The following is a 24,436-nucleotide window of genomic DNA, read 5'->3' on the forward strand; positions in this document are numbered from 1 at the left end:
GGAAGAAGTGAAACTCTCGCTGTTTGCAGACGACATGATCTTATATATAGAAAACCCCAAAGAATCCATTGGAAAACTGTTAGAAGTAATCAACAACTACAGCAAAGTTGCAGGGTATAAAATCAATTTGCATAAATCAGTAGCATTTCTATACTCCAGTAATGAACCAACAGAAAAAGAACTCAAGAATACAATACCATTCACAATTGCAACAAAAAGAATAAAATACCTTGGGGTAAATTTAACTAAGGAAGTGAAGGACCTATATAATGAAAATTACAAGGCCTTTCTGAGAGAATTGGATGACGACATAAGGAGATGGAAAGACATTCCATGTACATGGATTGGAAGAATAAACATAGTTAAAATGTCCATTCTACCTAAAGCAGTCTACAGATTCAACGCCATCCCAATCAGAATCCCAATGACATTCTTTACAGAATTAGAACAAAGAATCCTAAAATTCATATGGGGCAACAAAAGACCCCGAATTTCTAAAGCAATCCTGAGAAAAAAGAACAAAACAGGAGGCATCACAATCCCTGACTTCAAGACATACTACAAAGCTACAGTAATCAAAACAGCATGGTACTGGTACAAAAACAGGTGGACAGATCAATGGAACAGAATTGAAAGCCCAGAAATAAAACCACACATCTATGGACAGCTTATCTTTGACAAAGGAGCTGAGGGCATACAATGGAGAAAAGAAAGTCTTTTCAACAAATGGTGCTGGGAAAACTGGAAAGCCACATGTAAAAGAATGAAAATTGACCATTCTTTTTCACCATTCACCAAAATAAACTCAAAATGGATCAAAGACCTAAAGGTGAGACCTGAAACCATAAGGCTTCTGGAAGAAAACGTAGGCAGTACACTCTTTGACATCAGTATTAAAAGGATCTTTTCGGACACCATGCCTTCTCAGAGAAGGGAAACAATAGAAAGAATAAACAAATGGGACCTCATCAGATTAAAGAGCTTCTTCAAGGCAAATGAAAACAGGATTGAAACAAAAAAACAACCCACTAACTGGGAAAAAATATTTGCAAGTCATATATCTGACAAAGGCTTAATATCCTTAATATATAAAGAACTCTCGCAACTCAACCACAAAACATCAAACAACCCAATCAAAAAGTGGGCTGGAGACATGAACAGACATTTCTCCAAAGAAGATATACGGATGGCCAATAGGCACATGAAAAGATGCTCATCATCGCTGATCATCAGGGAAATGCAAATCAAAACTACACTATGATATCACCTTACACCTGTTAGAATGACAAAAATATCTAAAACTAATAGCAACAAATGTTGGAGAGGTTGCGGAGAAAAAGGAACCCTCATACACTGCTGGTGGGAATGCAAACTGGTGCAGCCACTATGGAAAACAGTATGGAGATTCCTCAGAAAACTAAAAATAGAACTACCATACGATCCAGCCATCCCACTACTGGGTATTTATCCAAAGAGCCTGAAGTCAGCAATCCCAAAAGTCCTGTGCACCCCAATGTTTACTGCAGCACTGTTTACAATAGCCAAGACGTGGAAGCAACCTAAGTGCCCATCAACAGACAAATGAATAAAGAAGATGTGGTACATATATACAATGGAATACTACTCAGCTGCAAAACAGAACAAAATCATTCCATTTGCAATAACATGGATGGACCTTGAGAGAATTATGTTAAGTGAAATAAGCCAGCGAGAGAAAGATAATCTGTGTATGACTCCACTCATATGAGGAATTTAAAACTATGGACCAAGAACAGTTTAGTGGATACCAGGAGAAAGGTGGGGTGGGGGGTGGGCACAAAGGGTGAAGTGGTGCACCTACAACATGACTGACAAACATTAATGTACAATTGAAATTTCACAAGATTGTAACCTATCAATAACTCAATTAAAAAAAAAAAAAGAATGACTGCTATGAAAACCAGCAGATCCTGCTCCTTACAAAACTGAGTCCCAAAATGTGTCCCCAGCTCTTGTCTTAAATATTGCATCAAATGTCTGAAGTAAATCCGTACTGTTGGGCTTAATGGTTCCAATGGAGACCCGTAGATCTAACTCCTTACAAACTCGAGTCCCAAACTATGTCCCCAACTCTAAGTCTTTCAGATTGCATCTTAATGTCCGGAGTAAATCTACACTGTTGGACAGGATTCCAGATTCTAGGATGGTTCTGATGGAGATTAGTAGATCCAACTTCCTACAATATAGAGGTCTGAGGTGCATTGTTTTCCTTCAGCCTCGCTGATCATGTGGAATAGCTCGGTGGAGGGTCACCGGCCAGGATTGTTTGCTGTGGACACGTGTAGATGGACCTCCTTATAAAATGGAGGCTCAAAGTGTGTCCCCCAACTCTTAAAACTTTGAGATTATATCAAATGTCTTTAGTAAATCTGTTTGGGATTCTCAGTGGAGACAAGTAAATTGAACTCCTTACAAGGTTTGCCCTCAATTCAAATTTCTCAGATAATTCAGCGTTGGCATTACCAGGCCAGGCCAGTGTGCAGGGGAGAGTGGATTGAACCCTTTACAAAACTGAGGCCCCAGGCGTGTCTCACCTCTTCAGCTGGGAACCTTGGGAGGCCGCTTTCTCCCACCTGCCACCAGTCCTACTGACAAATTATGTTTTCACTGTGCTTATCTTAGGAAACCAACAGAAATGACTCCCATAGTCTGTTAATGGGCTGGGAATTTTCTGAAGGTAGGCAATCCTGCCACAGTGGCCAGCAGGGGACATGTGGTGCAGCTGAGGAGAGCTTGTCCCGGCTTAAGACGCTGTAGTGATGGGAGCTTCCTTGGGCCGTGGACCCCGACGGCCAGCCTTGAGCGGGTAGAAACTTGGAGGCCCACAGGACTCCATTGTTGGTCATCTCAGGGACTTTCTCCTCCTTTATGTATTTAATTATGTTTTTGCAACTTGAAAAACAGCATTATTGAGATATACTTCACATTATACAACTCGCTCATTTAAAATGTACAATTTTGTGGGTTTTAGTATATTCACAGAGTTGTCCAATGATCACCACAATCAATTTTAGAACATTTTTTTATCATACCGAAAAGAAACTCTGGGGGCCAGCCTGGTGGCATAGCGGTTAAGTGCGCACGTTCCGCTTGGCAGCCCAGGGTTCACCAGTTCAGATCCCCGGTGCAGACATGACACCGCTTGGCACGCCATGCTGTGGTAGTCATCCCACATAGAAGGTAGAGGAAGATGGGCATGGATGTTAGCTCAGGGCCAGTCTTCCTCAGCGAAAAGAGGAGGATTGGCAGCAGTTAGCTCAGGGCTAATCATCCTCAAAAAAAAAAGAAACTCTGTACCTTTTAACATTCATCCCATCTTCTCTCAGCACGCTCCTAGCTCTAGCTAACCACTAATCTACTTTCTGTCTCTATAAATTTGTCTGTTCTAGGTACTTCACATAAATGCAGTCATACAATATACGGGCTTTTGTGTCTGGCTTCTTTCAATTAGCATAATTTTTCAAGGTTGGTCCATGTTCTAACATGTATCAGAACTTTATTTCTTTTTATGGCTGAATAACATTTCACTGTATGGACATACCACATTTCATTTATCTGTTTATCACTTGATGGACATTTGGGTTGCTTCCACTTTTAGGCTAATTATGAATAAGGCTGCTATGAACATTAGTGTACAAGTTTTTGTGCGGACATACATTTTTATTTCTCTTGAGTATATACCCAGAGTAGACTTACTAGGTCATATGATAACTCTCTTAACTTTTTAATTGTGATAAAATATATATATATATATAAAACATAAAATTTATCACTTTAACCATTTTTAAGAGTACAATTCAGTGGCACTGATTACTTACGCAATGTCAGGCAGCCATCAACACCATTTCTAACATTTTTATTACTCCAAAGAGAAACTCTATACCCTCTACGCAGTAACTCCCCATTCCTCGCCACCCACGCTCCCAAGTCCCCCCCGTAATCTCTAATCTACTTTCTGTTCCTATAAATTTGCCTATTTTAGATATTTCATATAAGTGGAATCATGCAAATTTGTCCTTTTGTGTCTGGTTTGTTTCACTTAGCATAATATTTACAAGGTTTATTCATGTTGTTGCATGCATCAAAATTTCATTCCTTTTTAGGGCTGAATAACATTCCATTGTATGGATATACCACATTTTGTTTATCCAGTCATCAGTTGATGGACATTTGATTTGTTTATGTCTTTTGGCTATTGTGAATAATGCCACTATGAATATTGATGTACAAGTTATCTCTTTGAGTTCCTGCTTTCCAATTCTCTTGGGTCTATACCTGGAAGTAGAATTGCTGGGTCATTTGATAACTCTATGTTTAGCTTTTTGAGGAACTGCCAAGTTGTTTTCCACAGCAGCTGCACCATTTTACATTCCCACTAGTCATGTATGAAGGTTCCAATTTCTCCACATCCTTGCCGACACTTGTAATAACTGTCTTTTAGATTATAGCCGTCCTAGTGGATGTGAACATTCTTTTATCTTTGAGCCACTTTTTAAAGTTACGATTTTCTACAAAATCCATTTTGACCAAGTTTTTAGCTTTACTGTCCACAAATTTGTACATTGAACAGTGTAGTGTCTTTAATTCTGTCCTCTTGTTTTATTCATGCCTTTTTTTTGTGATGAATATGGTCACACAGTGTTGTCAATTTTATTAGTCTCAAAGAGTCGGTTTCCTCTTTTTTTTAATTGGACGATTTTCTCTCAGTTGTCACTTTTTTCCTATTTCACTCAGACTTCTACTTTTTATTTTGTCCTTTATTCTACTTCCTTGGAGTTTTTTCAGTTGTTTTTCTCACATCTTGAGCTAAAATAAGATTCCTTCTGAGGGTGGCCCTGAGGAGACTCTCGCACATTTGCTAGTACGACTATCTCGGTTACTCTTTACTTGGTTCCAGCCACGTAGCTGGTATTGTGGACCACAGCAAACCACTGTGTCCTTTAGGCATTCGCCTCAGAGCTGGGCTCGTAACTAATTTACACTCGCATAATTTACCAACAAGTGCTTTCAGGAGGCAGCCAGGAAATGAGTGAGTCCAACTATCTGTGATGCAACTAGGAGTGGTGGGGCCCAGGAACCGGCAAGGCAAGCCTTTCCTAACAACAGTCATTGTGTGTATGTGTGTACTTTTTTATTTCGGTAAAATATGCCTAACTTAAAATTTGCCATTTTAACCCTTTCGGAGTATACGATTCAGTGGCATTAAGTACATTCACACAGTTATGCAACCATCTCCACTATCCACCTTCAGAATGTTTTCCTCTTCCCATACTGGGACTCTGTACCCATTAAACAATAACTTCCCATACCCCTCTCCCCTCAGCCCCTGGTAACCACTGTACTTTCTTTCTATATGCATTTGATATACTAAGTACCTCATACAAGTGGAATCATACGGTACTTGTCCTTTTGTGTCTAGCTTAGCATAATATTTTCAACCTTTATTCATGTTGTACCAGGTATCAGAATTTCATTTCTTTTTAAGGCTGAATAATATTATACTGTGTATATATATATACCACATTTTGTTTATCCATTCATACATTAATGGACATTTGGGTTGTTTCCATCTTTTGGCTATTGCAAATACACGTTAGAGACATGGGTGTATAGATATCTGTTTGAGCCCTGCTTTCAATTCTTTGGGGTATATACCTAGAAGTGGAATTGCTGGATCATATGGTAATTCCGTGTTTGAGGAATTGCCATACTGTATTTCATCGTGACTGCACCATTTTACATTCCCGCCAGCAATGTCTGAGGATTCCAATTTCTCCACATCCTTGCCCACATTTGTCATTTTTTTATATAGCTATTCTAGAAGGTGAGAGGTTGTATTCTCATTATGTTTTTTGATTTGTATTTCTCTAATGATTAGTGATGTTGGGCATCTTTTCATCTGCTTATTGGCCATGTGTATAACTTATTGAGAGAAATGTCTATTTAAGTCCTTGCCCATTTTTGAGTTGGTTGTTTTATTTATTATTGAGTTTTAGGAGTTTGTATATTCTGGATATTAATCCATTATCAGATATATGATTTGCGAATTTTTTCTCTCATTTTGTAGGTTGCCATTTTATTCTTGACAGTTGATAGTACCCTTTGATGCACAAAAGTGATGAAGTCCAATTTATGTATTTTTTCTTTCGTTGCCTGGGATTCTGGTGTCATAACCAAGAAATCATTGCTAAATCAAATGTCATGAAGCTTTTCCCCTATGTTTTCTTCTAAGAGTTTTATAGTTTTAGCTCTTACATTTAGGTCTTTGATCCATTTTGAGTTAATTTTTGTATATGGTGTCAGTTAAGGGTCCAACTCCATTCTTTCACATGTGGATATGCAATTTCCCCAGCACCATTTGTTGAAAAGACTTTCCTTTCCCCATTGAATGGTCTTGGGATCCTTGATGAAAATGAGTTGGCCATATATTCGAGGCTTTATTTCTGTGATCTCAGTTCCATTCCATTGGTCTATATGTCTTCCTTTATGCCAGTACCACATTTTTAAAATTAAAATAGTAAGTTTTAAAATCAGGAAGCGTGAGTCCTCCAACTTTGTTCTTCTTTTTCAAGATCTTTTTGGCTACTCAGGGTCTCTTGAGATTTCATATCAATTTTAGGATGGATTTTTCTATTTCTGCAAAGAATGTCATTGGCATTTTGATAGGGATTGCATTGAATCTGTAGATCATGTTAGGTAGTACTGACATCTTAATATTAAACCTGCTAATTCATGAACAACAGGATGTCTTTCCATTTATTTATGTCTTCTTTAATTTAAGCAACGGTTTGTATTTTTCAGTGTACAAGTCTTGAAAGTTGTATCTATTTTAAATGCCATGCTAGTATTTTGGGGTCAAGTTGAGCCATCTAGCTGCAGGTTTGAGAATTCTATGAGCAGTGCTCTGTTATGAGGGAGGAAATTTTCAGTGCTGCAAAAGCATAAAAGAACACTTACTATGTCATGTTCTCTCCCCAGGTGAAATCTAAGCCCCTTGAAGGCAGGGACAGGGCCTTCTTTGCCTCCCCTGAGAGTGCCAGTCAGTGCACTCACCACTTGGATATCCACCCACCCAGTAGCCACAGTGACTATTTACAAAAGGCAAATTTGATTATATCTCCCTGCTTAAAACCTTTGAAATGCCCTGGTACTGGGATAGCTGTTATTAACCTGTTCCCCAAAGTCCCGTGGTAAGCTCCCTGCCAATTTCTCCTGTCTCACTATTACTATTACGTCCCTTTCCTACTCTCTCCCTACCCTCCAATCCTTCTGGTCTTCATCTTTCTAAAACAGTGTTTTCCAAACATTTCTAATGGCAGCCTACAGTTAGAAATGTATTTCACATTGCAACCTGGTTGACATATATAATAACAAAAGTCTTACAAAGCAGTATTTAGCTTTACTATTTATACAATGCACTCTGATAGTTTCTATTGTATTTTTTTAAAAAAGTTGGTACCCACGAAATTGATATTATGACCAATTAATGGGGCACAGCATGCATTTTGAAAAACACTGCTCTAAGCCTTCCATTTCTTTGCCTCAGGGCCTTTGCGTGTGCTATGCTTTCTGTCTGGAAAGCTTTTCACATAACTTCTTTACCTGGATAGATCTTACTCATCCTTCACGGTATGAAATCAAAGGATCCTTTTCTCTCTGGAGTCAGCTGCCTGCATTTGAATCCTGAAGATCGTGCTGAATGAGTTAATACGCTCAAAGAACGCAGAGCAGTGATTGGCAAATAGTAATGCTTCATCTCGAGATTGTGAAAGGCAGTAATTACACAACTATTTGTGTGTTATTAATATGTCTCCCCACACCTCCTGGATTCTAAACTCATGAAGTCAGAGACTTCGGTTAATTTTTGTTCATCTTTAGAGTGCCGGCGCCTCCCTTTGCCCGGCGTATAACAGGTGCTCAGAAAAGACAAAGTGGACAAAAAAAGAACCCACCAGAAGGAATAAAATCGATGAGGGGGCGGAGCGGGGGCGGGGCCAGCGCGGAGCGTCCCCACGTCGCCCCGCCCCCTGACGGCCGGCGGTCACGTGGGCCTCAGTCGGCGGCCGCGGTGGAAGCCGGGCCAAGATGGCGACAGTGCGGAAGGGGCTGCCGCGGCGACTGGCGGGCTTGGCGTCCCTGCGGGCTGTAAGTGCCCCGGCCGCCGAGGGGGGCTCTGCCGGCGCCGCGACGGTCGCGGTCGGCGCGTGGCCCGCGGCGGCTGCTCTCGGACAGCCTCAGGCCAGAGTCGGAAGGGCCCTCTCTGTCCCTCCCAAATCCCTCGAGGGGCATGGGGAAACTGAGGCCCAGGGACGGGCGCCACTTGCCCTACCCGGGCGTCCCAGCTCCCTGTCCCGATCGCCTCCCGGTGACCCTGGCAGCTTCTCCCGCTAAGTGAGCTTCCGAACTCTCCAGGCTCCTCGGCGCGCATTGCGAGTCCCGTCCCTTCCGCGCGGAACAAGCCGCGGCGCCCCCGCGCCCCCGTCCGTGTGCAGCTCCTGGGGCGTCTCGGGGCGCTGGGCGAGCCGTCCCCGCGCGCCGAGCGGGGCGCGGGGGCCCGAGGTTCGGGCCGCGGTTTCCCTGAACTTTACTTTGGGCCTGTTCGCTCCTGGTGTTGCCGCCCCTCTCACGCTCCGTGGTTGAGGGAAAGCCTAGGAGGCTAGTTGCACGAAAGGTTGAAGCAATTGTGTCGGTTAGAGCTCGAGCTGTGCTCGTGTCCCAGTGGGTCTGCCACTTTCTAGGCTGAGCGGCAGTTGTTGACTCTAAACCTCGGTTTTCTCATATATAACGCGGATAAACCGTCCCTCGGGGTTTTGGAGATTAAAGACAGTGTAGGTAAAGCGTTTGAGGCTGTTCTAGCTCTCAGTGAGTGGTCGTCGCTCGTGGTTTTGCCTTAGAGAGTTTAGGAGTTGTAACCGCAGTGGGGAGACGTACACCGCCTTGGCCGTGGGCCCCTCTCAGAAAGCCACTTTAGTGTCTACTGGGCCCCCTCCTCCACCAGTTGTCCTCTGTGTGATAAAGATGGTAATTCCAACTTGAAAAGTTAAGAAAACTAAATGAGATGATATTAAGGTGTTTTGGAAAAAATGCCTAGTGTAATGCGATGGTGGTGATGGGCCCTTCAGGGGGTTACCAGCGTAGACTAGGTATCAGACGCAGACGGTCAGGACCCAACTTCCCCACTCCCCAGCTGGGTGATTCGGGGTAATCTTTCTGAGGTGGTTTATTTCTCTGTGCAGTTGCGGTATGATAGGCCCCGCCATGTAGGGACTGAATGAGGTCCTGATGCTGGAGTTAGCTCTGGCCTTCCGTCAGTATTAGGTGTTGATGTAGATACACTGTAGCCCGGAAGGCTGTGGCTCAGGACTTGTGTGGTTAGATCATCTCTGAGCAGACCTTTACAGAGGGAAGGACGTGGGTGTCTAATCAAGACAGGAAACCTGGGAGGGCCGAAGGGTGGCAAAAAGGCAACGTGGCCTAGGGATTAAGAGCATGCGCTCTACACCCGCATTGCCAGGTGCAGATACTAGCTCAGTGACTAGGTAAACATGTAACCTTGGGAAAGTTACTTCATCTCTTTGGGCTTCAGATCTCCCACTGTAAAATGGGGATAATGGTTCCCACCTAAGAAGGTTGTTGAGAGGATGAAATGGGTTAATAGGTAGAAGGCTCTTATAAGTGCCTGTCAAAAATTAAATGCTTAATAAATGTGAATTGTTATTTTGTTGTTATTATATGAAGAGTTGTTATTGGAGAAGGAAGTGGAATTAAGTTTATTCTGTTTCCAATAAAAGGGACTTGGAAGCAAGTTCCACATTCATTCAACAACGTTCAGCAGTTATTTATTGAGCCCCCGTGATGTCCCGGGGCCTCGGAAGTATAGCAATGGGTGAAACACGGTTCCTGCCTCAGGAAGCTTACGTCCCAGTGGGATCATTTCAGGGTCATGTACCAGCACAGGCTGAACGTCCCTGTTGGAGGGAGACCTTCCCGCTTAGCCTGTTGACTTCATGGAATTCAAGGGCGCATCACCTTAGTCTCTAGGAAGCTCTGCTGCTAAAACCAAGGGCAGTCAGGTGAGTTGTTCAAGTTCCAGCTGGTCCATAGCAGGGAATGTTTCCTTAAGAGTTTCGGATCCCAGCAGCTTACACAGTGCACCTTTCTCCTCACCCTATTGCAGTATCTTCATCCGGATTGAATCTGGTAAAACGAAGTTAGTTTGAAGATTTGGAGCATTAAGAAAAGATGGGGAACGAGGGAAAATAAGCCTTGTATCACTTGGTGGTGAGAAAGGGAAGATTTGGGGCAGAGTTTATATAGAGGAGACTGAAGGCCATTTTTTTCATGTCTTCAGCAGTTGAAGGTGTCACCTCCCCTCGAACCCAGTCACCTTGTCATCACCCAGCTTGCGATTGTAACAGAACGGAGCCCTCTCCATCCGTCCATCCCCACAGAGTCCAAGACTGACTACTCCTTCTTGCCCCCAGTAATTGCCCTCCTCTGGGGCAGCTCTGCCCTGCGTGCATTTATTTGTTATTTCAGTAACTTTTTAGTGAGTGCCTGCTTTGTGCCAAGCACAGGGCCAAACATGAGGGATGAAGTGAAAGTTGAGACAGAGTCCCTCAGAGAGCTTATGTTGTCCTGGAGGGATTATTTAGCAGTGCTCTGAAGGCAGGAGTTACAGCCCTGAAGTAGAAAATAACAAGGGTGAGGGGATGGGCAGTTTTAGAAAGGGTGGTCAGGGGAGGCCTATCTACGACTGAAAGGTGAGAGGGAGCCCGATGTGGGAAGAGCATTCTGGGCCTAGGGAACAGTCAGCACTGAGGCCCTGCTGTGGGACTGGACCGCCGTGGGGGCAAGGGGCGGGGGGGAGGTGGCGTGTAGAACAGTAGGAAGCAGTAAGTTCATCAACATCAGCAGGAGGGGCCGGCCCAGTGGCTCAGGGGTAAAGTTCACACGTACTGCTTCTCGTTGGCTCAGGGTTTGCCGGTTCGGATCCCAGGTGCAGACAAGGCAGTGCTTGGCAAAAAGCCATGCTGTGGTAGGCGTCCCACGTATAAAGCAGAGGAAGACAGGCATGGATGTTAGCTCAGGGCCAGTCTTCCTCAGCAGAAAAGAGGAGGATTGGCAGTAGTTAGCTCAGGACTAATTTTCCTCAAAAAAAATTAAATTAAAAAAAAAGATCAGCAGGGGGGCTGGCCCCGTGGCCGAGTGGTTAAGTTCGCGCGCTCTGCTGCAGGCGGCCCAGTGTTTCGTTGGTTCGAATCCTGGGCGCGGACATGACACTGCTCATCAAACCACGCTGAGGCAGCGTCCCACATACCACAACTAGAAAGACCCACAACGAAGAATATACAACTATGTACCGGGGGGGCTTTGGGGAGAAAAAGGAAAAAATAAAATCTTTAAAAAAAAAAAAAAAAAAAAAGATCAGCAGGAGCCAAATGGTAAGAACCTTATAGGCCATGTGAATGGGGGAGGGGATGAGTCAGCTTTCTGGCTTAAACAACAGGATGCATGGGATGCTTTTTACTGAGATAGAAAAGAGGAAGTCAGGCTGAGCTTTAGCAGTAATGAAACAGTTCTGTTTGGGAAGTCCTAAGTTTGAGAGGTGCAGACAGGTTTGTGTAAGAAACAACCTGAACGGTCAGCTATCAGATAAGCCGTTGGAAATGGGTCTGGACTTAGAGGAGTTGGAAAAGGGCCTGTACCGGGAGCGTGAATCTCTTGCTCATTCCTGTTTCTAAGTGAAATATTCTTTTTGTTCTTAATTCTAAAACAGACCAAATGTGATTAAATGGTAAGAAATTGCTTCTTGTCTCAGTGTTAGTGAAGACGCAACCATTCTTTTAGATTTGTGCCCCTGGAGAATTGTGACAGTCTCTTCCTGTTACTTTTGTTTTCTCTTTTAAACCAAAGGTCAGCACCTCATCTGTGGGTACTTTCCCAAAACGAGTGAAAATTGTGGAAGTTGGTCCCCGAGACGGACTACAAAATGAAAAGGTAAAGATGGATCAATCAAAAAAGGGGTTTCGAGCGTTGAGAGGTCCATGTGGTAGGTGCAGTGGGGATGGGATGGATAGAGCTTTACCAGACGTGATCGCGATGCTGGACTTGGGCCGGGTCGCGGAGGCCAGGCAGACAGCTGGGACAGTTAAGTGATCCAAGATGATGGTGCAACAGGTGTGGTGTCCCCAAGTCCATCTCACGGCCCCATGGGGCAGGCTGGAGGGTAAGTGCTGCCACATTCAAAGATCTGTCTTCGGGGATGTTCCTTACAACCCTGTTGAATAACACAACAGTTGGAAACAACCTCATTGCTCAGTGTGGGGAAAGATAGATCAAATACATTAATGACTTTCCATAAAATAGAATATTATGAAGCTGTTCATTACACAGGCATATATTAAGTGACTCAAGCAGATTATAAAATAGTATATATATTTTTTAATCTTAGAGTTTTGCGTTAGAAACAAAGTATATATATGTGTGGGAGCATCTACCTAGCAAAGGATCTAGAACGTTGCTGTCCAATAGAACTCTCTGTGAAGATGGAAATGTTCTAGACTTGAGCCATCCCGTGTGGTGGCCACTAGACACATGTGGCTGTTGTGCACTTGAGATGTGGCTAGTGTGGCTGGGGAACTGAATTTTTGTTTTTACGTAATTTTAATTAAACTAAATAACCACTTATAGCTAGTGTCTCATGCCTTGGACTGCACAGACCTAGAAAGTTACATGGTGGGCTGTTAATAGTGTTATCTCTCGGAGGTTTTACGGGGGTTTTTCTTTCGGTTTTGGCATGTTTTTTTACTGAAATAATGATGTATTAATTAGTTTTTCAAGACGAACAGCTTGTTCCTTTTTTTTTTAAAGCATGGGTAGCTTTGCTTTAATCGTGAGTGCTGGCGGCCAGCCCCGTGGCCAAGTGATTAAGCTCGCGCACTCTGCTGTGGCGGCCCAGGGTTTCACTGGTTTGGATCGTGGGCGCAGACATGGCATCGCTCTTCAGGCCATGCTGAGACGGTGTCCCACATGCGACAACTAGAAGGACCCACAACTAAAAATATACAACTATGTATCAGGGGCTTTAGAGGGGGAAAGGAAAAATAAAATCTTTTAAAAAAAAAATAGTACTTGTTAGAAACAATAAACCGTAAGCTCTATGAGAGCAGAATCCTGTCTCTTCTGCTCACCGCTGTGTCCCTGGCGCCTAGTACAATCCCTGGAACATGGAGGGCTCTCAAAAATTCCTTGTGGAATGGATTAAGGTAGAGTGGTGGGAGAGGAATTGGATGGGGGTTGGGCAAGGGCCTGGCAAGAAGGACTTGGGATTCTTAGGATTTTTGACCTAATCCTGTAAGTACTAGGGAGCCATAGAAGGCTTTTGAGCAGGCAGGTGACATAATGGAGACTGTGTTTTGGAAGGATTCCTGAGTGGGATGAATTGGTAGAGTGAGACCATGCCATAATAGCATGGGGTAATGATGTAGATTTGGAAAGAGGACCCCATGGAGTGTGGTGAGCAGCTAGACATGGCGGGGGTGGGGGTGCAGAAAGAAGCAATAGGCTGAACAGGTGAGGATGAGATCTGTGCCAGTTGGGAGACACAAAAGGGGAGGGTGTGATATTTTGGGGGCCCATCTCATAGGACCCAGAGGGTTAGTTATGTGCCCTTTCAGGCCATGACACGTTGCTCTCAATTTGTTTATAATGAGGTCATAAATTAACAAACATTTACTTAAGAAAAAGCCTGTATGGTAGAAAAATATTGTTTTTGTGTAAATATTAACTCCTTTTCAGGTAAATATTAACCCTCCACTGCAAAATGCTGTCTGTAGAACTCGAAGACATGCGGTGTACCCCGCCTGTGGGCGAGGATTACACGTGAATGCGTGTTGGTGTTTGGAAGTTGGGACAGTGAAGTGCCTGCTGGAGCAAAGGCCTGGAAATGACAGGCACTGCTCTCTGAGACCGTTGTATTCCCATCTTCGCTGACCTGCCTTTCTGCTCTTTCCCTCTCCATTACAGAATATCGTCCCCACTGCCATGAAAATCAAGCTGATAGACATGCTTTCTGAAGCAGGACTTCCCGTTATAGAAGCCACCAGCTTTGTGTCCCCTAAGTGGGTTCCCCAGGTGAGCCCTAGCCCTCAGCAAGGGGTGTTTCTCAGATGAGAGGCTGTAACGTTTTGCATTTTCTGGACGTGAGTAGAAGCCCTGAACATAGCTATGCAGGCGTCTGGTTCTGCGAGGTCTCAGGTGATGCGCAGGAGCGCCGTCCAGCAAGGGAACCTCGCCCAGGAGGCAGGAGGCGTGGCCTCAGGCTTAGCTCTGCCCTGCCTTGCTTGGTGACTTGGGGAGGCCTTCCCCTCTCCAGGTTGAAAAGGACCTCGCAGGTGTCCTCTGGCTCTAGAAGTCTAGAATCTTTAGGCCTGGCAAGAGACGCAGTTTCTGCGTTTGTAAAAGGGAAAGACTAGCAACTCCTCCTTCACAGAGACAGTCAGGTGGGAAGAAAGATCCTGTTCCAGCCGAGCGTTAAATAGCACAGAGAGAGCTGAGCCTGGTGCCTGGCTCGGAGGACCCTCTCAGTCAACGGCTGGTCGTGGTGTTACTGCCGTTACTGTTCATGTAAAGCTGGCGGTATGGGCCATATGGAGAAACTGGGGGTATCACCCACACCGGGGAGCCTTCTAGCCCATCTGCAAACAAACTAAAAGCATTGGGGAGACTCGGCTCTGCAAAAGGACTCATTCTCCGCGGGTTCTGGCGAACAGAGGTTTTACAATAAAAAGGTTTTCTGTGCTGGAGCGCTCTGCATGACCCTGGCAGTGACTGGGCACTGTCTCCTTTGGCTCTCAGATGGCTGACCACACTGAAGTCTTGAAGGGCATCCAGAAATTTCCTGGCATCAACTACCCAGTCCTGACCCCAAATTTCAAAGGCTTCCAGGCAGCGGTAAGAGACTAGCTTGTGGGTGGGGGCCCCTGAAGTGAGATGGATGGCCTTGGTCCCTGTCCTGGGATGTCTCTGTGAATGACTTGTCTCCAATGGTAATGAGCACCGTCAGACAGACGCGGGAGCAGTCCTGGCCCTGCCACTCCCAGCTCTCTGATCTTGACAAGCTCCTTAACCTCTCTGAGCCTCAGATTCCGCCTATAAAATAGGGCTATGGTGGAACCCAACGTTGTGAGGCTCTCGGAAGATAGAGTGCATGTACATCCCTTGGCAAGAGCCTGGCAGAAGAAAATTGCTTCATAAATATTAGCTCATGTTATTACCTCTTTCCTCTTTAAAGAAAGATAATCAAGGTCTCCACAAGAGTTTCAAAAATAGTTGTTAGTATCTGCCAACTTTCTTATAATTTTAGATGAAAACATCATTGGAGATGTTGATTCTGAATTTAGGCCAAAAGCTTCTTTTTTAAAGATTTTATTTTTTTCCCCTTTTTCTCCCCAAAGTCCCCTGGTACATAGTTGTATATTCTTAGTTGTGGGTCCTTCCAGTCATGGCATGTGGGACGCCGCCTCAGCATGGCTTAATGAGCAGTGCCATGTCCGCGCCTGGGATTCGAACCAATGAAACACTGGGCCGCCTGCAGTGGAGCGTGCAAACCCAACCACTCAGCCACAGGGCCAGCCCCCTAGGCAAAAAGCTTCTTTTAAGAGTGACTTCCAGGGTGGTGATGGCAGCAACAGTCTTGGTCCTTGGGGGAAGGCCAAGATTTCTTTCTTTTTCTTTTTTTTTCTTTTTTGAGGAAGATTAGCCCTGAGCTAACTGCTGCCAATCCTCCTCTTCTTTTTTGTTTTTTGCTAAGGAAGATTGGCCCTGAGCCAACATCCATGCCCATCTTTCTCTGCTTTATATATGGGACGCCTGCCACAGTATGGCTTTTGCCAAGCAGTGCCATGTCTGCACCCGGGATCTGAACTGGTGAACCCCGGGCCGCAGAGAAGTGGGACGTGTGAACTTAACTGCTGCACCACCGGGCCGGCCCCCCAAGATTTCATTATTATTGAAATATAATTCACTGTATTAAGTTCCTACAGCTGCCATTAACATACTAAAAACTAAGTGGCTTAAAATAACAGAAATGTCTTCTCTCACAGTTCTAAAGGTGAGAAATCTGAAATCAAGGCGTTGGCAGCGTGGGTTCCTACTGCGGGCTCTGAGGGAGAGGAGCTTCTCCATTCTCCTCTCCTAGTTTCTGGTGGCAGCTGGCAGCCCCTGGCCTTCTTGGCTTGTAGATGCGTCACTCCAGCATCTGCCTCCGTCTTCACTGGCCTTCTGCTCTGTGTCTCTCTCTCTTCACATGGCTGCCGTCTTATAAGGACACCACTTATATTGGAATAGGGACCAATATGACCTTATCTTAACTAGTTAATCTGCAGTGACCCTATTTCCAAATGAAGTCCCACTCTGAGGTCCTGGGGGTCAGGATTTCAACAGATCTTTTTGGGAAGGACATGGTTCAGCCTCTAACATTCATTTATCATAAAATCCATTATAAGACAAGGGTTTGGCCATTCTGTGTCACTGTTCTTTGAAGAGAAAATGCTGAGAGGAAGTCACCTGGCTGTTGGCAGGTGGCCGCGGGAGCCAAGGAAGTAGCCGTCTTTGGAGCCGCCTCGGAGCTCTTCACCAAGAAGAACATCAACTGCTCCATCGAGGAGAGCATTCAGCGGTTCGGTGAAGTCCTGAAGGCAGCTCGGGCGGCCAGCATCCCTGTGCGAGGGTGAGTCTGGTCCCCTCTCCTCGTACCCTCTGGAGCGGGCTGCGCTCTGACTCCAGCAACCCTCCCCTGCCAACTCCTCCTCTTGGGTGCAGGCAGGAGCTCCACACCTAGGTGCTTTTCCCAAGTGAATGTGGTCAGAAGAAATCCTAGCAACTGCTTTCCCCAAACCTGACTTTGGGGTCTGTTCACCAGCGGATCTAGCAGGACAGGCCACTAAACGGGGTTCGTGGAGGTCAGTTTAATCCTGGCTCCACCACCAACTCTTGACAGATCCCTGAAGAATCCGCTAGGTCTCTAAGTCTCCAGCTTCATGTCTTTAGTAGCAGCAGTGCCAGGCGTGGTCCCTGCGTTACCTAACTGTAGCCGCACAATTGCCCAGCAAGGAGGGGCTGTCCCCGCTTACAGATGACAAGACAGAGGCTCAGGAGGATGAAGAGTCTGCTGTAGGGTCACCCAGCTGTCCAGACTGCAGCCAGAGGACTCTGTCAAAGTGCGCATCTGATCACATCCCTCCCTGGTTGAAAACCTGTCAGTGACGCCCTGACTCCAGACTTTTCAGCATGATTTACATGCCCCCTCCACTCTCTGCAGCCTCGTCTCTCCCTGCGTGCTTCTGCCCTGCTTCCCTTGCACGCTGCATTCTAGCCCAGCTGGAGCTTCTTTCCATTTCTCACATGCTCCCACTTTCTCTTGCCTCTGGGCCTTTGCACGCACTTTCCATGGACTCAAAACTCCTTTCCTCCTGCAGCCTACTTGTCAGGGCTAACTCTTGCTCATCTTCAGGTCCCCTCATGGATGCCAGTTCCTCCAAGAAGCTTTCTCTGTCCTTCAGCTGAAGTTGGTGCCCCTCCTCTGTGCTCCCGTAGTTCCCTGGACATCTGCTAATGTGGCACTTAGCAGCTTGTTAAATTCTCCCCTCCTCCCACTGCCACTAGACCGTGCTCTCCGTGAGGGCAGGGCCCCCATCTTTCCTAGTCCTGGTGTGCTCCCTCTCCTGGCTCAGGGCTAGCACACAGTAGGTGCTCAGGAACTGATGGGCAGATGGATGGGTGGGGAAGCGGCGGCTCGTCAGGTCTGCCTGACTCAGAAGCCTGTGCTCTTCCCTCAGTATCTGTCTTGTCTTTTCATTGCTCAGCAATGACTGGAGAATAAGGGGGAGAATTAAAATGGAAAAATTTACAGATCTTTGAGTCTGCAGTTATTTATCCAGCAAACATTTATTATGCCTCTTAACATGCAGAATAGTTCGCTAGACTTGGAAAGGTCTTAGCGGCGCCTCATCTCCAGCGGGGCGGGTGAGAATAGAAGCTGCCTGCCTCCGGGACCCAGACTCCTTACCGTAGCTCACAGGGGCCGCTGACCCGCGGCCTGTGCCCGCCTCTGCGACCTCATGTCGTCCTCCTCTGCCCCTTGCTCTCCACGCCTCAGCTCTTCTCCCTTGGTTCTCTGTCTGAGCACGCCCGCTCTTCCGTCTCAGGGCCTCTGCCCTGGCTCCTCTCTCTGCCCGCAGTGCCCTTCCATGGCTCTCCCCGTTCTCTCAGCTCAGCGTCGTGTCTCCACAGAGATCTTCCTGGACCACCCTAGCTGTTCTTGGCCCCCTCCAGTTGCTCCTGTCACACTTTCCTGTTCCTCCTTGATAGCACATCGCTTTCTGAGATCATCCCATTCACTCATTCGTCGTCTTTTTATCGGCTCTCTCCCTGACTTGAAATAAGCTCTATGAGGCTAGGGACCTAGTCAGTCTTGCTCACTCCAGGCGCTGCCCGAGTGCCTGGCACATGGTGGGCAACTCAGTAAATGCCAGTTGAATAAATGAGTGTGTGAATCCTCTGGCAGCGCACCAGAGCAGCTGATCCTTTGGGCTCAGGCCAGCCCAGCTCTTTTGTTCCTGCCTTTGGTTTCATCAGTCCTCGGTCCCCACCTTTGAGTATGGGCCCCAGCCGCCCCGTCCCACATGCCACTTTCCCTCTCGTCTCTGGGGCTCTGGTGTCTGCTCACACTGCCCTGGCCAGCTTCTCCTCCTCTGCCTGCTCTCTGGTTGCCTCTCCTGAGACCTGTGCGACCCCTGCTTCCTGAGCTACAGGCCTCTCAGTCCCCTCCCTCCCTGGCTGTGGCTCTCCACCGCCCCCTCCTGGCACTGATGAGTGGCACTACCTTCGTTCTGGCTCTCCATCATTGACATAGCCTCGACGTAGCCTCCTGCCCAGCTTCAGCTTCTGATTGCGGGCAAACCGGGGAGGTGTCAGACAGCCACCCTGCCCCAGCCTGCTGGCCACAGAGCTCGGGGGCTGTGACACCATTCCTCCCCTGTCTTCCCACAGGTACGTCTCCTGTGCACTTGGCTGCCCCTATGAAGGGAAGATCTCCCCAGCCAAAGTCGCTGAGGTGTGTGTGTGTGTGCACGTCGGAGGGGTCTTTTCTGAGGGGTGGGGCCTTGCCTGCTCCGAGGGCCTGGGTTCCCCCTTTCCTGGCGGGTCACTGATTTCATTGGTTCACCCAGCTCCTTCATTAAGCCCCTCTGAGAGCACAGCCCTGCGCTGGCTCCTGGAGGCCCCCTCCTTGCCTGGCCGGGAGCCTCGGAAGCCCCTGCCCTCCACCCCGGCGTGGAAGCCAGCAATTGTTTCCATCCTGCTCAGTCCACGTGATGGTTGAGGTGATAATGCTCTACAGAGGGGTTCCTCCCCCACGGGTCCCTGCAGTTCCTCGTGGTGGCCAGAGAGGCCACTTGACAGCCTCTGAGCAGCAACCAGTCAGCTCTGAGAAGAACCAGCGTGGGGACTGAGTCTGAGCAACCCAAGAGCTCGTGTCATTTAGTCCTCAGAACCACCCTGCAGACTTGAGAGTTGAGGAAACAGACTGACCACCTTGCCATGCAGGTTGCAGATGGTGAAACCGGGTCTCAACCCCCATCTTGTTTCCCTCCAAGGCCCACTTGCTCTTCCCACAACACCATGGAGCATCCAGGAGTGAGGAGTGGTGACGGGAGCAGCCGCTGACTGAGCGGCGCTGGGCCCAGGCCCCAGCCTCCCAGTGCCGCTGCCTCACCGTAGCCCTACAGAGGCTCCCCACTGTTTCTCAGAAATCAGCAAAGTCCCTTGCCAAGGTCCCACAGCTAGGGAGCGGCAGATCTGGGATTTTAATCCAGCATCACGGCACTGCCGAGCCTGCCCCCTCCTCTGCCCCTCTGCCCCACAGGCTGCCGCGGCGCCTCAGCTCTGCCCACGTGGGCAGTGGGGGTGCTCACCGGCTCCTCCGTCCAGCAGACCACTGTGGAGTATCATCTGGGCCCTTGTGCCTGCCACGTCCTTCCTCTGCCTTCTCCAGCAGAACAGTGGGGGCAGCATCTCCTCAGGCGGGGCAGACCTTGCTCTGGTTTTGCAGTGATTTTACGGGTTTGCAAATGGGCTTCTAAACATTTAAACAGTTAGGTACTTCTATTAAAACTGTATAACTAGCACGTCAGACCCATGACTTCACAGATCTTCTTCGTGAGGGTAAAGCTCTGTGAAAGGACTGAGTCTCACTGACGCCGGTGCCTGGGTCTGACACAGTGCGAAGGTGGTAAGTGAAGGACTGAAGTCTGAGTGGGTGGGAGGCGCGCCCAGGAGTTGGAGCACCGGCGCCCGCACCAGCGGCCAGCGCGCCCTTACGTCCCAGGCTTCTGGAGCAGAATGAGAATTATCATCCCCACTCAAAGCTGTAAGGAGCCTGCGATCCGATAGGATTTTAGTGCTTCAGATGTTCTGCACAGGTGAAGGACCCCTGGTGGAGGGAGGAATCTGGTGTCCTCCAGCGCCTGCTTGTTTCCCCAGGTCACCAAGAAGATGTACTCAATGGGCTGCTACGAGATCTCCCTGGGGGACACCATCGGCGTGGGCACCCCCGGGGGCATGAAGGATATGCTGTCTGCTGTCATGCAGGAGGTGCCTGTGGCTGCCCTGGCTGTCCACTGCCATGACACCTATGGCCAGGCCCTGGCCAACACCTTGATGGCCCTGCAGGTAATCAGGGCATCTCCTAGGAGAAAGGCACGTGTCCCTTCTCCCAAAGGGCATGGCAGCGGGACAGCCCTGTTCTCTTTATTCTTTCAGCCAGCGTTCACTGTGTGGAATGCTGATGCCTGTGTGCCGGGCCCTGGGCTGGCCACCTTGGACACAGACATGAGCCCCTGCCGTGAAAGCGCCCATCTGTCTGTTAGGGGAGACAGTCGAGGGAGCTAGGTGATGATCCTAATATATTGTGACAAGTGCCAGGGAGAGATAGGGAGCATGGCACTGAGGAGGGCGCCCACCCCAGCTGGGGAGGTCGGAGAGGATTTGCCGCAAGAGGCCTGTGGCCGTGAAGCTGAGCGGCTGAAAGGGGAGCGGGAAGGTGCCTGGGCAGCACCGCTTTGTGGGACTAAGCTGGGGTTCAGGGAGGACTCCTGGACGGACCCTGCCCTGTGACAGCATGCACGTGTGTGTGTGTGTGTGTGTGTGTGTGTGTGTGTGTGTGCATGCATGCACGCGCATATGTGGAGGGGGCGGGCGAGGAGACAGGACGCAGGGAAGTAGGCAGAGGTCGCTCACAGGGAGAACCTTGAATGTTGTAGCCTGAAGATTGGACTAAGACCTCAGAATGGGTTTCCCTTGAGGTTTGCTTCTGATGGGCTGGCCCAGAATGATGATTCCATGGACAGGCAGCTCTTAGGAAGTTCTGAGTGTCTCACCACAGGCTCCCTTGCTGTAGCCTTAGGCCAAGTCTAATCTATTGTCTTTAGGGCAGTCTTGGGCCACTTTTTTTTCTTTCTTTCTTTCTTTCTTTCTTTCTTTTTTTTTTAATCTCAAATTATCTCCTAGAGGCTCATGTCTTTAAGCCAGGGGACTCTGTTGCCTTCTGGGTCTGTTTCCTCAGAGTTGTGGTTGTCAAGGTTAGGGTCTGTTAGAGGATTAGGAGAGAGGAGAACGTGGCAGTCACCTAGGAGAGCGAGCAGCACCTGGCCTGGGGAAATGGGCCCGTGGGGTGAGGGGCCGGACTTGAAGTGAGAGCAGCCTTAACAACGGGCCTGAAATCTCAGCAGGCGAGGGGGTTACTTTAGGTCGCTGGTGATCAGGAACGGCCTCTCTGAGGTAGTGGCTTTTAGGCTGAGACCTTAGGGTGAGAAGGAGTCCGCCATGAAAGGAACTGAGGGAAGATATTCCTGGCAAAGGAAACACTATGTCCACAGAAGACTCACACTGTTCCAGGAACTAAAAGGAGAAACACTGTCACTTTCTTTCAGTGGGATTTTCACTTTACAGAATTCTTAGCCAAAGGAATGAATAAAACTCAGTGGAATTTCAGGCAGCAGTTGATTGAGAGGTTTATAAGGACTAGCTTTGTAGGCTCTGGTCCCCACAGTGACAGCCATGTCTCACCATCCTTATGTTTCCAGATGGGGGTGAGTGTCGTGGACTCTTCTGTAGCAGGACTTGGAGGCTGTCCCTATGCACAGGGGGCATCGGGAAACTTAGCTACTGAGGACCTCGTCTACATGCTGGCCGGCTTGGGCATTCACACGGTAAGCCCGCCTGCCCCCTGGTGGTGGTAGCCTTGAACTGCCCGGAGCTCAGCCTGAAGCCAGAGGACAGAAGCCCATGGGGTTTGTTTAGGGTTGGGGGGCGGGGTGCTGTTAAGAGGGGAAGTGTGCTGGGGATTAGGGATGTTTTCAGAATGGCAGAGTGTGGTTGATTGAGGCCACAAGGCCAGGCTCAGTGACAGACAGCTCAGTTCGGGGAGGTGCTGTGGTGTGGGGAAGGAGCCCTGGTCGGCCTGTGACCTGAAATGAGTCAGCTCCCCCTGGATCTTTGTTTCATTCTCTGAAAAATGAGGGCAGTGGAGTGAGACAGACCCCCGGGCTCTGTCAGAGTCAGTAAGGGCCCTCAGTGTGGGTTGGAAGCAGCATAGCATCTGTGCTTTGGGATCAGACGGAACTGAGTTTAAAACCTAATCCTGCCACTCACAGGCTGTGTGACCTGACAAATTACTTCACCTCTCTGGGGCTAAGAAATGGGAATGTTAATAGCACTTGTCTTATAGGGCTGTTAGGAGGATTAGGTAGGAAAATGTAGAATGCTTGGCCCAGAGCTGAGCATACGGGACAGTCTGAGCTATTGTGATGAACAGAGGTTTTGGTGCGGCCCTTTTAGTTGGTGTTTGCCCTCCTGCCTCTCTCTGCCTCACAGTCCTCACGTCAATATGCAGTCTTTGACTACCATGGGCCAGGCCCTGTGCTAGGCCCCGGAGATGGATAAGACGCATGAGATCTTACCCTGGTGGCAGCACTACGAGCCGTGGCACAGATTGAGGCATCTTACACAGGGGGAGTCACAGGGCCAACCCCAGACGCCAGAAGGACACGACCTCACGGGCAGCCGGTGTCCCACATCAGAGGAACAAAGCCTGTTTGTCTTCACCCTTACTTTTCCAGTATCACAGTTGTCTGTTTCCCTGGGTGTTGAGGGCATGTCATGACTTACTGCATCTTCTGACTTGTTTCTCGAAGGGTGTGAACCTCCAGAAGCTCCTGGAAGCTGGGACCTTTATCTGTCAAGCCCTGAACAGAAAAACCAGCTCGAAAGTGGCTCAGGCTACCTGTAAACTGTGAGCCTTCTGCCCACCCAGAGCCCCGGGGCCTGTGTAGGAACAGGGGCACGCGGGGATGACGCACCAGGGAGTGCGTGGCACTGGGAGTGCAATTACCAGAGCAGGCACCTCCGCCAGCCCTGCGCTAGTCTGTCCTGGAAGAAAGGAGGCGAGGGGCGCGGCCTCAGCTCCTCCTTCCTGGAGGGCTCCTTTCACCACAGACCCAGCAGCCTGGGAGCTGAGTGCCTCAGGGCACTTGGGAACCCAGTTCCCCAGCTTGGGTTGATCCTCAAGTCTCATCTCTGGGTGAAGTAAATCTGCCAGCAGGCGCCTCTACCCAGCGCGACCCTGCCGTAGCCCTGGGGACATTGCTCTCTGATGTCATAGGGCAAAGGGGTATGGAGTTTTTTCCCAAGCTGGCAGAAGGCATTTGCTGAAGGAGGTGAGGGCTGAGCTCTGGTGGCCACCTGCCAACGCCAGCACCTCTGGAAAATCTCTACTCTAAATGTGATTTGTGAAATCAGCTTATGTAACTACAGTTTAATGACACAGAAACATTCCAGTATTCTGTTGTGCAGATGTGTATGTATGAGAGTGGGGGAATAAAACATCTTTACATTTGCACTCAGAGGAAAATGTGGACTTCAGTTATTAATCTCTGGATTTTCTCTGTCTTCCCACCTGAGCTCCAAATTCATAGTGACCAGAACTCGGCAGCTTTGGGCTTACTCAGGGCTGGCCAGAACCCCCTGGAGGCGCTGTTTCTGAGACTGTAGGCTCTGACCAGGGCTGTCGCACAAGCTCCTCCACTGGCAGCAGCTGCCACTTGCTCCTCCGGGTCTGGGTGCCCTTAGCTTTCTGTACCCCAGGCTCTGGCGCCTGTCAGTCGTCCTTGCCGGGCACCCCAGGCTGCGGGAAGCCCTTGTGCGTTTGCTGCTTTGCTCAGGTTTCCTCTCTCAGTATGCCCTCCCTTTATTTTAAACGGGAACATGACCTCATTTTCTAACCCACCAGGACAGGTAGGGTGCGGACAAACCATCCCTGGCCGCACACGGTTTGTGT

The 24,436-nt window shown here is 48.3% G+C and overlaps 1 protein-coding gene across 3 annotated transcripts; it reads left to right on the forward strand.

Annotated features, from left to right (window-relative positions):
- Window positions 1-8,058: 8,058 nt before the first annotated feature.
- On the forward strand, window positions 8,059-24,004 carry HMGCL (3-hydroxy-3-methylglutaryl-CoA lyase). 3 transcript variants are annotated; one of them, XM_023635514.2, is made up of 10 exons: window positions 8,078-8,184; window positions 9,979-10,112; window positions 11,956-12,039; window positions 14,068-14,175; window positions 14,899-14,994; window positions 16,623-16,771; window positions 19,093-19,156; window positions 20,584-20,772; window positions 22,185-22,310; window positions 23,295-24,004. In XM_023635514.2, exons 4-10 carry the CDS (start codon window positions 14,086-14,088, stop codon window positions 23,394-23,396), a joined length of 816 nt encoding a protein of 271 aa, XP_023491282.1. In that variant the 5' UTR covers window positions 8,078-8,184; window positions 9,979-10,112; window positions 11,956-12,039; window positions 14,068-14,085; the 3' UTR covers window positions 23,397-24,004. The 3 variants fall into 3 exon arrangements, with proteins under 3 accessions (XP_001504254.1, XP_023491282.1, XP_005607413.1); XM_001504204.6 differs by lacking the exon at window positions 9,979-10,112 and having other exon boundaries at window positions 8,059-8,184; XM_005607356.4 differs by lacking the exons at window positions 8,078-8,184; window positions 9,979-10,112 and adding an exon at window positions 11,584-11,836.
- Window positions 24,005-24,436: the final 432 nt, after the last annotated feature.

Source organism: Equus caballus, chromosome 2 (genome assembly GCF_041296265.1).
Source record: "Equus caballus isolate H_3958 breed thoroughbred chromosome 2, TB-T2T, whole genome shotgun sequence".
NCBI lineage: Eukaryota > Metazoa > Chordata > Mammalia > Perissodactyla > Equidae > Equus > Equus caballus.